Source organism: Raphanus sativus, chromosome 1 (genome assembly GCF_000801105.2).
Source record: "Raphanus sativus cultivar WK10039 chromosome 1, ASM80110v3, whole genome shotgun sequence".
NCBI lineage: Eukaryota > Viridiplantae > Streptophyta > Magnoliopsida > Brassicales > Brassicaceae > Raphanus > Raphanus sativus.
The window spans coordinates 16203599-16218299 of record NC_079511.1 but is presented as its reverse complement, the minus strand read 5'-3'; the positions used below and the strand labels follow the sequence as shown (position 1 = coordinate 16218299).

The 14701-nt window shown below is 37.7% G+C and overlaps 1 protein-coding gene and 1 non-coding gene across 2 annotated transcripts; one reads left to right on the top strand and one right to left on the bottom strand.

Moving 5' to 3' along the window:
- Positions 1-8217: 8217 nt before the first annotated feature.
- On the top strand, positions 8218-8894 carry LOC108846633 (uncharacterized). The gene is made up of 2 exons (XM_056990022.1): positions 8218-8461; positions 8569-8894. The coding sequence occupies exons 1-2, from the start codon at positions 8218-8220 to the stop codon at positions 8892-8894; spliced, it is 570 nt and encodes a 189-aa protein (XP_056846002.1).
- A 5508-nt stretch (positions 8895-14402) lies between these two features.
- On the bottom strand, positions 14403-14510 carry LOC130497965 (small nucleolar RNA R71). Its single transcript, XR_008937003.1, has one exon. It is a non-coding gene; the product is annotated as a small nucleolar RNA R71 (small nucleolar RNA).
- Positions 14511-14701: the final 191 nt, after the last annotated feature.

Genomic DNA, 14701 nt, shown 5'->3' with positions numbered 1-14701 from the left:
TGCTCGAGTTTTCATTTACAGGGAATCAGTTTTCATGGGTTGGAAAACAAACCAATGGGAATGTCCGATTTTATTTGGATCGTGCTCTTGGGAATGAGAATTGGCATGAAATTTTTTCAAATACTAAAGTACAATACCTCCGAATGTGGGGATCAGATCATCATCCGATACTAGCAGATATTCTCATCAAGAAACTGAGGAAAGAGAAATCTTTCAAATTTGATAAGAGATGGATGGATAGCGAGGAGATAGGCCAAGTGATCTCAGACGGATGGAACTCTCATGATCTCCCTCCTAATGCAACTATCATGGATCATATATCCAGTTGTAGAAAGGCACTTGGACAATAGAGAAGAGAGAAAGAGTTAAATGCCGCAAAACAAATTGAAGAGCTCAAGGCAAAGATAGATAATCTTTATTCTGACGATGAGGCTACAACATAAGAGATAGAGCAGCGCTCAAAGAACTTACCAAAGCTCTTAAGGCTGAGGAACGATACTGGAAGCAAAAGAGTAGGATATTCTGGTTGATAGAGGGAGATTTAAACACGATGTTCTTTCATGCTATTACAAGACAGAGACGAGTAAAGAATAAAAATACCGGTCTTTTAGATTCTGCTGGGAATCTAGTGGAAGATGGGGAAAAATTGGTAGCCATTGCTACCGAGTATTTTAGAAAGCTTTTTGCAACCTCCAATTCGGAGCTCATTGATGAAGCCCTGGCCAATGTTACAACGACGATCTCTGATCAAGTGAATACGGACCTGACAGCCCCCATTACAGAATGGGAGGTAAAATTGACACTTTTCGCAATGCATCCAGAGAAGGCCCCTGGACCTGATGGTATGACAGCCCTCTTTTATCATAAATTTTGGGATATAGTGATGATAAGATCCTAGGACTCTTCTCTGGATTGATGGGATAATCCTTTCTAGAAACGAATCAAGATACTCGAGTTTCTCAAAGGCAGTGGATCGAATGGTGATACAAGAGTTATGAAAGGGCTCTTGATACTCCTAAATATCTAATCCGGATATGACACACAGAAGAAGAGATCCTTGGGCTCTGGATATTACACACAAGAAGTTGGATATTACACACCAACACTCAATCTACTCGACAAGCAAGAAAAAGGGAGAAAACAAAGGTTTTTGATAAAAAGATGGATAATGATACAAGGGGGCCACGACCACAATATAAAGGAGAAGCCTTGTACATGCACAAGGTCAAAAAAGAAAAATAAAGACAAAGGCTCCTTTGGAAACACAACAGACTAGAGTTTTCGAAAACTAAATAAAATAAAAAGCATAGCTTAAAAATATAACATAAGGTCTTCATGTGGACAGACCAAGATCAATCATCTGGGATATAAGAAAAGTAGACTTGTGGCCTCGTTAAAAACCTTCCTTTGGAAAACCCAGTGGGTCAAAACCAAATGTTAGGTAAAGAGCACACACAAGCTACTTGCCTAGATGATGATCAGCTTGAAGGTGGAGTAGCTTGAATGATGGTAAAGTTGTCTTGGATGATCAAGCTTCGGCCAAGACCAATGTATTCTTCTTGTTTCCAAGCATTCTTCAATGTTGCATCCACATCTACAAGCTCTTCCGGATCAGGTTCATGATTCCATTCCCATGTGCTATCCAGAATCATATCATCCCCTCCCTCTTCAAAAATATTTGTCCTCAAATCTGTTTTACCTGCAATAAGAGGGACCAAGTTAGTAACATTAAAGTTTAAAATCTGATTACACTTACCTTGCACGACTCTTTGATAGGCATTGTTTCTGACTGGTGCTGTTATGTAGACGAGATTGATCCATTGGCTTCTCCTTACTCCTGATGCAATGAAACAAAACAGGTTAGCACATAAAAATTTAGCAAAGAGTAAGAGTCTTATCCCAAATTTGTTTCTGCTCAGGTCTGGCTTGTATGCTGCATCTGGAGGTGCTTCTTTGATGATGATAAAGCCCGGGACGTCTGGGTATCTCTCCTGATCCAGATCAGGTGGTTTGAATCTCTTGTCTTCCGCACACATGTGGATTCTTCTTGTATGCTTCAAAGCTTCATCATAATCTGCACATGGATCTTTTGACAAAAACAAGTGCATCATATCTGTGTAATCAATACTAGAATAATTCTTGAAGACATGATCAATTACCTTAGCATGCTCACCTGGTCGCCATAGATAAGATTGAGATGTTCTAAACTCAGAAAAGTTCAAACAAAGCACATACAGAATCACCCGACTTGTAGAACCCATAACTCTTTCACCTGAGAAGCTTTGGACATGATTCCAATTCGACGTGAGACCCTGATGAGTTAAGTTTCCATGACAGTCGAAGTTTGCTGATTAATTCCTTGTGGTTGTTGAGATATGATTCTCGGACTGCTCCTATGTCAAATCTGGCGGCTAGACAGCTTTCAAAGTTTTCTTGTTGCATCTCCAACTTAGCCAAGGACTCATCACTGGTACTCTGATCCTTATAGCCCCTCTTTTCACCTGTACCTTTCTCAGCTTCTTTTGTACAAGTCAAGTGGGTTATCATGTAAAGAAAGTATTGTAGACAAGAATGTTCACAAGGCACAAAACAATACATCCAGAAACAATGATCTCAAGCTTCAGAAGTGCAAGATGTTTATCAAAGAATGTGTTATACAGTAGAATATCATCAAAGAAAAATCTTACATTTTTAGAATCATTTTCAGCACACAAACAATCAATCTCAAACTCAGAGATATTTTCAGACTTCACAATTTCAAACCTAATATTAGCATGATACAATTTCGGTTTATGAAACTTTCTAGGTTCTTTCAAGACATAATTAGATGCAAGAAAATCATCAGTGAGCAGTTCATGCATAGGAAATTTCAAAACAAAACTTTTCTCTTCAGTTCTAGCAAGTGAATCACAAGGTGTTCTGAAAAAGAAATCAATTGGCTTGAAGACAAGTTCAAAAATCTTTTCATGATGATTCATAAATTTTCCAAGACTCAAAACATGACCAAAAATGTTGTTATTATCTTTTTGAAAACGTTTTTGATCAAAGAGGGTTTCTGGTTCAAGTTCTTTAGAAGATTTGAACATGTTTTCAAAAACAGAATTTGAAACACAAAAATCTTTAACCTTGCCAAGACCAAAACGTTTTATGTCTTCAGTACTAACTTTAACAAACATTTGAGGCACAGAAGTAACCATATTGAACTTCTTACAGTGCTCTTGCAGTTGATAAGACAAGGATGCAGGAGCTGATTCTGACTGCAAGATGTTCTGCTGTTCCAACTCTTCTCCTTGTATTGATTGCCCTGGTTCTTTTCTGCTGAGTTTTCTTTTGCAACCTGTGACACTGAAACAATTCTACTCGGTTGCACCGGTTCAAGACAAGTTAGCTCATCAAGGAAATTATTAAAATTAAATTCAGACTGAGGTAAGAAAAGAAAACACTCTTGTTCTTTCTCAGACTTCTCATTTTCTTTAGATGTTTCGGTTTGAGCTTCTTGAATTGATGCAGCTGAGTCTGGTTCTGCAACTTTGAGTTCTGAGACAGAAGTAACTGGTTCTTGATGCTGTGCTTCAATGGATGGACGTGCTGTGTTGGTCCTTTTGAGTGGTTTCCCCACGTCCATGATCAACTGAGACAGCTCTTTGATATCCTCCTTACTGACCCGGCTTGTTGTTTTGCTAGATAAACTAATGACACTGGTTGGACTTGATCTCATGCTGCCTTGTTGTTTCTGAACTGATTCTGAAGAGCATAGCTTTGCCTCAGGCTGCCTCAAGTAAGTGTCCTTTTGTCTTATCCTTCTCTGCCTTTGAAGTACTTCTTTGTAGTACTGTCTTGGAACATACTGTCTACGCATCAAAGAGCCCAGCTTACTCCATGTTTCCACTGGTTCTTTTCCATCAAGTCTTCTGGATTTTACCAATTGTTTCCACCAGCTTGAAGCATAACCACAAAACTCAGCAATGAATATTTGAACCTTCTTCCTTTCAGCATAGTGTTGACAGTTAAAAATCAATGTTGTGGTCAAAATCGGTCACGACGAAATCAATGTCTAAAAGTCCGCGGAAAGTATTTCTTGGAATAAAAAGTCTCGTATAATTTGAAAAGAAGTTCATACGACGTCCTCAAATCAGAATATCCAATCTATTTCAACGAACAACTCCTGTTGGGGTCAAAAATGGTTATCTCGAAATCAACGGCTAAGATTATTTCTTATCTACGGACTTTCCGCGAAACAATCACTGAAAGGAAAAACGGAAGCAAAACGAGCACGACCGCACCATAGCCCTGGGCGCCGGGCGGGCCAGACCACAGTCCTGGGCGCCGGGCGGCCAGACCACAGTCCTGGGCGCCGGGCGGTCAGACCACGGTTCTGGGAGCCGGACGGCCAGACCACGGTTCTGGGCGCCGGACGGCCAGACCGACGTCATGGCTCTAGGCACCGGGCGGCCAAACCATGGTCCTGGGCGCCGGTTGGCCAGACCACGGTCCTGGGCGCCGGTTGGCCAGACCACGGTCCTGGGCGCCGGGCGGCCAGACCACGGTCCTTGGCGCCGGGCGGCCAGACCGACGTCATGGCTCTGGGCGCCGGGCGGCCAGACCACGACCCTGGGCGCCGGGCTGCCAGACCACGGTCCTGGGCGCTGGGCGGCCAGACCGACGTCTCGGCTCTGGGCGCCGGGCGGCCAGACCACGGTCCTGGGCGCCGGGCGGCCTGACCACGGTCCTGGGCGCCGGGCGGCTAGACCGACGTCCCGGCTCTGGGTGCCGGGCGGCCAGACCATGATCCTGGGCGCCATGCGGTCAGACCACGGTCTTGAGCGCCGGGCGGCCAGACCCGTGTTGTGACATATCTTGATTGTTTTCTGGGCCCTCACGGTTTGAGATTCCTTTGCGTTCGGCCTGTCTAAACTTAGTTCAATTCCCGTGACTTCCGTATACTTTCGTATGGTCGTGTCATCTCAGCTGCGGACATAATGTCTCTCGGTTCGTCTCGATTGAAGTTATCATCGAAGTTTTACGACTAAAACTGAGAAGGTTGTTTTTCTCGTAAAGTGTATCGTGTAAAACAAGAACGATTGACTTGAACATTGATTCTTTAAGCTATACGATTTGTTTTGCGGAGAAAGACAATCTTTCCGAGAAATCGTATAAATCGTAAAGCGAAAGTATTTTAAATCTTAAAACACTATCAACGCGTTTTAAATTAAGTAGATTTAAAATTAACATCTTTCAAATTGTAAATGGTAACAATTATATTGTTTAGTTAATGAAGGTTTTGATTCAATTAAATTACTCTTTCGGGATGAAACTTTTTCGAATTTCAACATTTAAATAGACAAATAATGTTTATAATTACTATATTCTCTTTATAAAACCAATAAATTTTCAAATGAAACTTTATAATCCGTAAAACGTAATTAGAAACCGAGAATAAAGGGTATCCTTCGATATTCCATCGGTAATTATGGAATATCGACTAAACCCTAAATTTTTGGTGTATGTCGGTATTCGATTGGTAATTAGCGACATAACACCGACGGATACCCTTAATTCTCATCGTCCGTCGGTAATTACCAACAGATTACCGATGGAAACCCTAAATTCTCGGCCTCCGTTGGTATTCCATTGGTAGTTACCGAAGGATTACCAATGGACCCCCTAAATTCTCAGTTTCCGTCGGTATTTCACCAGTAACTATCGGTGGAATACTGATGGAAAACCACATATTTTCAAAATATGTTGGTATTTGTCGGTAATTTGTTGGTAATGTTTGACGAATTTGCAGTTTCGGCAATCAGTCAAAAATTACCGACAAATTTCCGACGGATGTCCGTTTTTCTTTTTCCAGCAGCTATTCATCGGAAATTTGTTGGTATTTTTTTAATGATTACCAACGATTGAAAATCCGTCGGAAATTACCAACGAATTACCGACGAATTCCTGTTTTTCTATTTTTGACAGATATTTTAACGACGGACTACATCTTAACCCGCGCAACCGCGCGAATTTTGTTTTCATTTTTTTAAATATACATTTTTCGCATCATTAGTAACATTAATCATATATTTAAATGTTATATAAATATTCCCTTTATAGTTTATATGTTGTATTAATCAATTTTAAACCATGTATTGATTGCTTCTTATTATATATTTATATTATTAAATTTGCATTTGATTATTAAACAAATTAATATATGCATGAAATATCATATTTCAAAATTGTTTTAGATTTAATATATACTGAATTTTGATCTAAGTTTCAAATTTTGATCAGCTTTTAGCATTTATTATGTTTATCATGTTGTATTTCAAATTTTGAACACATCTGTACATAAAGATTTAGGATATATTAATTTTATACATGTATTATATATTTGATTAATGTTAACCCGTAAATGTATTGTATAATATATATGCTTATATTTATGAAAATAAAAATAAATAAATTTATCATACAGTATAACCTCTTTAAATTAATAATCGATAGATCAATATCTCTTTAAATTAATATAATTTCATAGTCCCAAATTGAGTTTTTGGTTTAATTAGTATCTCGATAAATTAATAATCTCTACAAATTAATTAAAAAAATAGTTTTAGTGTAGTTCCAACATTATTAATTTATAGAGGTTTCACTGTATTTAGTTCAATATAGTAATTTGTTATATATCTTATGTTCAGACTTCAATCTATAGGATAATGATATCAGTCTAACAATAGGGTAATGTATTGGTTTGTAAATTGGTTTAACATTTAATAAGGATTAAAAATTAGTTATGTTAACATTGACGATTTTGTAAGAGATTGTTATATTATAAGGGATATATTATGGTGACATTTCTTAAGAAATAAATGAATCAGTTATGATATCTAGTTAGGGTCCATTTATTTAAAATCACACATGAATGAAAAGTCATGACTTTTTTTTTAATATATAAGATAAGCAATCATCGGTATTTTCGTCGGAAATTGCCATATTTTTTGTAGTGAATACAATTAAATTCGTTAGGTCATAAATTTGGCAAAAAAAAATGCATTTAAAATTTAAAATGTAATTGGATTTTACGATAAATGAAAAACGGATCAAAAATCTAGTTGTGTTACAAAAGTCCAGAAGGTTTCGTAAGGAGATGGAGATGGAGCCCATGACATTAATGTTTACAGTAATATTTGTCTAATTTTTGTCTATATAAGAAGTTGTATTGAGATCATTTTACGTTGCTCCTTTCGAACATAAATAATATATTTCTCTCTCTTTGGTATACTTCTTCTTCTTTGTATTATTTTCTTTCTATTTGTAGTATCTTTTATTATTTACGTGAATCATTTATACTATAATTAATAAACATAAATATGAAACACAAGATGAATTAATATATTTTAATTATAACACGTTATCAGCATGATCACTCTATTAGTAAAATTCTTCTTTTCATTATTATGTTCGGAGTGGGGCCTCCATTTTTATATGTTTTGTTTATGATTCTGTTATGATTCTGGAGTGCGGCACTGCCGCCCCGATTTAATTGTTAATATTACAATGGTTGCTTAAGGCACCATAATGGCCGGTATACCGCCTAAACATTTATTTTATTATTTTATAATATATGACTATGTTATCATAATTTATTATTTAATAAATATGATCACCTTAATATTTTCACTTTATAATCTGATAGATAACTTTATAACCATATAAAACTAAATATATTTAAGGATGCACCTATATTATATTTATGTTTAAACTGATAATTCCTTGTAATTTACAATTAATTTTTATCTTATCTTTTTACTTCCAAAGGTCGTAAATGAATTAAAAATAATAATAACTAGTTACTTTTCAAACGGCTAGTTAACGGCTAATGAATAGTGTTTTTCATCTATAAATACAACTCTTTTTCACTTTATTTTCTTATCCAAAACATTTCATCTTCTCTCAATTATTTTCAAAATCACTCTCCTTCGATTTTCGTTGTAAAAAAAATGATTTGATTGCTTTTAGTTTTATGTACGATTTTTTTCCGTCTATGTATTTTATTTTTGTTGAAGGAACCACTCGTAAATATTTTGGCATTAACATCACCTTATGTTTGTTAGCATTATGTTTACTTATAATTGCGTGTACTATCAATGTAATCGGTTCTATTTAAAATTAATGAAATTCTAATAAAATTTATTATTTTGTGGCTTAGAAATTCAAATGGCAAACATGGAGAAGCTCCAATTTCCCGCTCTCGATATCACCGGGACCAACTATATTTCTTGGGTTACCAATGTCGAACTCCACGTTGAATCTCTTGGTTTATCTGAAACCGTTAAAGAGAATAATACTTCAACGTCTCAAGACAAGACTAAATCGGTGATCTTCCTTACAAGACACCTTGATGAAAGTATTATTTATGACTATGCTAACATGAGAGATCCTAAAGAGCTATCAAAGTCTCTGAAAGATCGTTTTGATCATCAGAAAGACATAACACTTCCACTTGTTCGAGATGAATGGCAGGTCTGAAGTTCCAAAATTTCGACAAAGTGATGAATTACAATTCTGCTGTGTTAGGAATTGTGGCCAAATTAAGATACTGTGGTGAAACAATCACCGAGTCTCAAATGCTTAAAAATACATACACCACATTCCACAAAAGCCACATCACTCTGCAACAACAGTATAGATTGCGGGGATATACTAAATTTTCAGATTTGATTGTGGCGCTTCTCATAGCAGAAAAGAACAACGAGCTCCTGATCAAGAATCACATGACACGCCCAACTGGTTCCAAAGCATTTCCCGAAGCAAACGCATTAAATGCAAAGAAACCAGCAAAGGAAAATAAGGCTTTTCGCGGTCGCGGACGTGGTCGTCAAAACTACCATGGACGTGGATGAAAGTACAATCCACGGGATAGGAAATCATTCCAGTGGGTCCGTTCTGAACAATCCCCTAAGGGAAAAGAATAACAAGGAAGTACCTCCCAGAAGCGAGAAGATGCTTGTTTCAGATGCGGTACTAAGGGACATTGGTCTCGTATATGTCGTACCCTTGCACACCTTTGTGATCGATACAAGAAGTCCGTCAAAGGGAAATAAAAGGAGGTAAACTTTGCGGAACATTCTGAAGGTACAACGCACCTCGATGCGTCTGACTTTGTGAATGATTTCGAGGAGACCGCTATCACGGAAGCTTAAGTGTCCATCATGTGACTCTTGAAATTCCATAATTATACCATAAATAATTGTTTCTTGTGGAAGATTAATGTATAATTATTGTGTGTTTTTCACCTACTTATGCATAATTGTTATGTGTTTAAACTTTATTAATAACGTGTAATATTTTATGAATAATATTATTTTATTTATGTTAATTCTGCAGACTTGATTGAAGGGATTGGTAAAGCCCACTTCACATTGCCTAATGGGACGATATTCTCGTTAAAGGATGCACTATTTTCTCCAAATTCTAAAAGAAATTTGTTGAGTTTTAAAGACATATATCTTCAAGGATTTAGTACTCAGTCTGCAACTGAGGATGGAAAGAAGTATATGTATATTACTCATGAGAAATCGGGAAAACAAAAAGTGTTGGAAAAACTACCAAAACTCCCTTCTGGTCTGCATCATACATCTATAAGTACCATTGAATCAAATTTTGTGATTAAAGGAAATTCTGACGATTTTACACTATGGCATGATCGTTTTTGCCATCCAGGCACCACAATGATGCGAAAAATCATTGAGAACTCACATGGTCATTCACTGAAATCCCAAGAAGCATATCAGGGAAATAAAATGACATGTACGCCGTGTTCTCTTGGAAAGTTAATTACAAGACCATCACAAACCAAAATAGATAAAGAGTTACCAAAATTCCTTGAACGAATTCAAGGCGATATTTGTGGACCTATACATCCACCTTGTCGAGTACATGGACACACGTTTGTCTACTGTCCTCTGGAAATTTGGCATTTGCGAGATCTTTATCCCAGATAATCAAACTAAGAGCTCAGTTTCTTGATTATCCGATAAAGAGAGTTAGACTAGACAACACTGGTGCATTCACTTCCCAAGCATTCAATGACTATTGTTTGGTAACTGGAATTGATGTTGAACATCATGTTGCTCATGTTCATACACAAAACAGTTTGGCTGAATCAATAATTAAGCGTCTGCAACTAATTTCAAGACCATTAATCATGAAATCAAAACTCCCAACTTCTGTATGGGGACATGCTATTTTGCATGCAGAAGCACTGATTCGGGTGAGACCAAGTGCATATCACAAATACTCTCAAATACGATAAGCATTTGGACGAGAACCGAATATTTCCCATCTAAGAATCTTTGGTTGCGCTGTCTATGTGCCAATTGCACCTCCCCAGCATACAAAGATGGGACCTCGAAGGAGATTGGGGATATATGTTGGTTTGTGATTCTCCATCAATTATTCTCCACAAACTGGTGACGTATTTACGGCATGTTTTGCTGATTGCCACTTTGATGAAAAAGTATTACTAATTCTAGGGGGAGAAAATAAAGAAGTAGGAAAGGACATTAAGTGGTGTGTACCATCTTTACTACACCTTGATCCTCCTACAAAACAATCAGAATTAGAAGTTCGTCGGATTATGCATTTACAAAGCATCGCAAACCAACTACCTGATGCTTTTGCAGACACCAAATCGGTTACAAAATCACATATACCGGCTTCAAATGCTCCTGCTCGTATAGAAATGCCACATGAAAGTGGAGTAGAAGATAATACACGAGAGTCTAAAGTACGCTTGAAGCATGGTAGACCAGTTGGTTCTAAGGATAAGAATCCTAGAAAGCGAAAGGAGATGGAAAAACAGAATCCCTCCAACCATGGAGAAAAGTTGGAAGAAATGCACCATGAGGATGGTGACAATATTGAACATCATGATTCTGAAGAAAATCATGAGATTTCTATTAATTACATCCATAATAGAAAATCATGGAATCGAAACAAAGTGAATGGTGTTGATGATTTTTTCTCATACTTTGTTTCAAAAGAGATAGATGAAGAGAGTGATGATCCAGAACCAAAATCTATCTCGGAATGTCAAAAGAGACATAACTGGACAAAATGGAAAGATGCAATACAAGTCGAACTTGATTCGCTTAAAAACGAGAAGTATTTGGACCCATTGTGATCACACCTGAAGCTGTGAAGCCAGTTGGATACAAATGGGTTTTCGTTCGGAAAAAAAATGAGAAAACGAAGTAACGAGATACAAGGCTCGTCTTGTAGCTCAAGGATTTTCTCAAAGACCTAGGATCGATTACGAAGAAACATATTCACCTGTTATGGATGCAATCACATTTAGATTTTTGATGAGTCTTGCGGCTAATCAAAACCTAGAGATGCGTCTAATGGATGTTGTTACAGCATATCTATATGGATCCCTGGACACTGATATTTATATAAGAATCCCTGAAAGTTTTAAAATGCTGGAACCATTAAGTTCTAAACCTAAGGAGTTATGTGCAATAAAATTGCAAAGATCATTATATGGCTTAAAACAATCTGGACGTATGTGGTATAATCGTCTCAGTAAGCATTTAACAAAAGAATGGTATATAAATAGTCCTATATGCCCTTGTGTTTACATCAAGAAAACATCTTCCAGATTTGTAATAATTGCCATATATGTTGATGATCTAAATATTATTGGGACCCAAAGAGAAATACAACAGGCATCCGAGTATTTAAAAGGAGAATTTGAGATGAAAGATCTAGGACAGAAAAAATATTGTCTTGGCCTACAAATTGAACATACTCAAAAGGGTATATTTATACACCAATCTACCTATACAAAAAGTATTGAAAAGATTCAACATGGACAAAGCAACTCCATTAAGTACTACTATGGTCGTTAGGTCACTCAATGTTGAAAATGATCCTTTCCGACCACATGAAGAAAATGAAGAGATACTTGGTCCTGAAGTGTCGTATCTAAGTGTAATAGGAGCACTTATGTATCTTGCAAACTGTACTCGGCCTGATATATCATTTGCTGTGAATCTTTTGGCAAGATTCAGTGCATCTCTTACGCAAAGACATTGGAATGGGATTAAACATGTCTTTCGCTATCTCCAAGGAACAATTGATTTAGGATTATTTTATCCTAACAACTCAAATGGAGAAATGGTCAGGTTTGTGATATACCATGGATTTTACCCGTTTTTAACCATGGTATACTAGTATTTTATTATATATTTAATCTGTTTTCTAGCCTGTTAGGTATGTTTTCAGGTTCAGGAGCATTTTGTGAGAAAGTGATGTTTTTGGAGCATTTTGGAGTACAAGAGATGATATACCCGAGTTGACCATTCAAGACTAAGTCGGAAGTCAACATTGCTATTATTATCGATTGATACTCATCCTGAGTTTGTCGATCGATGTAGCTGAGAAGATCCGCGTACTAGAAGATTATAATCGATCGATACACATCCAGTGTTGTCGATCGATATCGAAGACGAAATGGTTTAGCCGACTACTTCACCAAGACTTCACAAAATTACGAGATTTCCACTGACGAGTTTTTAACCTAATGGAAATGCTTAAATATTCATGCTAAGTGTTTTTTGACAGAAACCTTCGAAAGAAGCAAGATTTTGACAACCCTCAAGAGAAAAGCAGAGAGTGTGAGAGAGAGACTAGAGTTTTATTTGTTTTGAGAGATTGGAGAGATTTCTCATCTCCTTTTGTATTTCTACTTTATTCTATCTATGCAATTCTTTCATCTATCTATTGTTATGAATTGCTTAGCTATGTCTGAGTAGTGTATTTGTTAGATCTAGGGTTCAAATAGGTTTGTGGGATTAGCCCCAAACTATAATTGCTAAGTTGTGATACTCATCAAATGGATTGCACCCTATGCTTGTTTTAGATTAGCTAACTAGAACATAGATCACTAGGATCTTTGATTATCTTGAATTATCCATTTGAACTTGTCTGTCTCCCGTTGAGAAGAGCGACAGCTCCTCCTTGATACCTTGTGTTCATATTCGGCTCGCGCCTAGGCAGATCTAGAAGCCGTCGATCGATATCCCGACAGGTGAATCGATCGGCGCTGCGAAAGGTGTATCGGTCGATATCTCAAAAGGATATCGATCGACTCTTTTTCTGTGTCATCATACGAGAGGTGTGGCCAGAGATCTAGATAATTTAACCAGTGAGATATCACTTGAGTTAAGCGGCTGAGATCTATAGTATCATGCAAGCAATTTGTTAAAGCATTTATAGAGATTATAATCTCCATTCCTGAATAGAAACCCTATGTCTAGCACTCTTTATCACATTTAAACAACCCATTATATTGTTAGTTAGAGCAACTACCTTGCTCATTTTAGGAATTATTACTTTTATTTCCATCATATAAACCAACCTTGCCTAGGATTGATTAGTAGATTTTATTTAATTGGTTCCCTACCTCCTTGTGATTCGATCCCTAAGTACTACGGCTGTACCTCTTATTTGAGAGAGTAAGCTCTACCGGGTAATTTGAGCAATATCAAATTTGGCGCCGTTGCCGGAGAGCTTTGAACGCCATTAGATTTAATCTTATTAATCTTAGGTTTTTCTTTTTACCCCCTTTCTAATTAAAATTTTTCTTGTCTTTTCAGGTACATGCCCAGCAGGGAAAATCAACTATTATTCTCAGAAGATCCTGCACACTTGGAACGCTCAATCCGCAAAGACCTATGCTCCGCATCGATCGACAGAAACGCAGTACCGTCGACTGATACTCATGTTCAACAGTCGACCGACACTCAGACAACACCGTCGACCGATACCGTTCGCCGATCCACATCGTTCGATACTTCTAACCGTATATCGATCGACACTACTCCGCGAAGCATGGTCGCGATTGTTATTCTCACGCAGGGCGAGAAAGGAAACCTGTATGACCAAGATAGTAATCTGGGTAATGCAACAGGTCAGAAGCTAGATGCACAGGGAAACATAATCCCTGAGATTGAAGCTGAGGCTACAGGAGAAGCTCAAACACGATCGTTGGCAGACTATAACTGTCCAGACGAGTACTACACCAACATATCAGCTATTCGACTTCCAGAGATTCAGAAGCCGAACTTCGAGCTCAAGCCTCAGTACTACTCCCTCGTGTCTCAGATACCTTATTCTGGACTATCACACGAACATCCTATGGACCATCTGGAGAGGTTCGAGGATCTTATCGCTGCTATTCGTATGGATGGAGTCCCTGAGGACTACCTACTCTGCAAGCTCTTCAAATACTCACTGATTAGAGAAGCTTCGCACTGGCTCAAGCAACTACCTACAGGATCACTGACATTCTGGGCCGACATCAAAAACGCCTTCCTGCGTAATTTCTTTGATGAGGCACGCGCTGAAGACTTAAGAAGCAAAATCGCCACTTTCGCGCAAAAGCCTAGTGAGATTTTTAAAGACGCGTGGATCAGATTTAAGTTCTACCAGCAAGACTGTCCACACCATGGTTTCAATGAAGTGCAGCTGCTAAGCACTTTCTACAGAGGTATCGCCTTAAGGTATCAGATGGCTCTTGATACTACTAGTGAGGGGAACTTCAACACTAAGAATCCAATAGAGGCTGTGAGACTCATTGAGAACCTAGCCAACAGCAGCAGCACCAAGAACACTGACTCTGACAAGAAGAAATCTGTTGCATCCA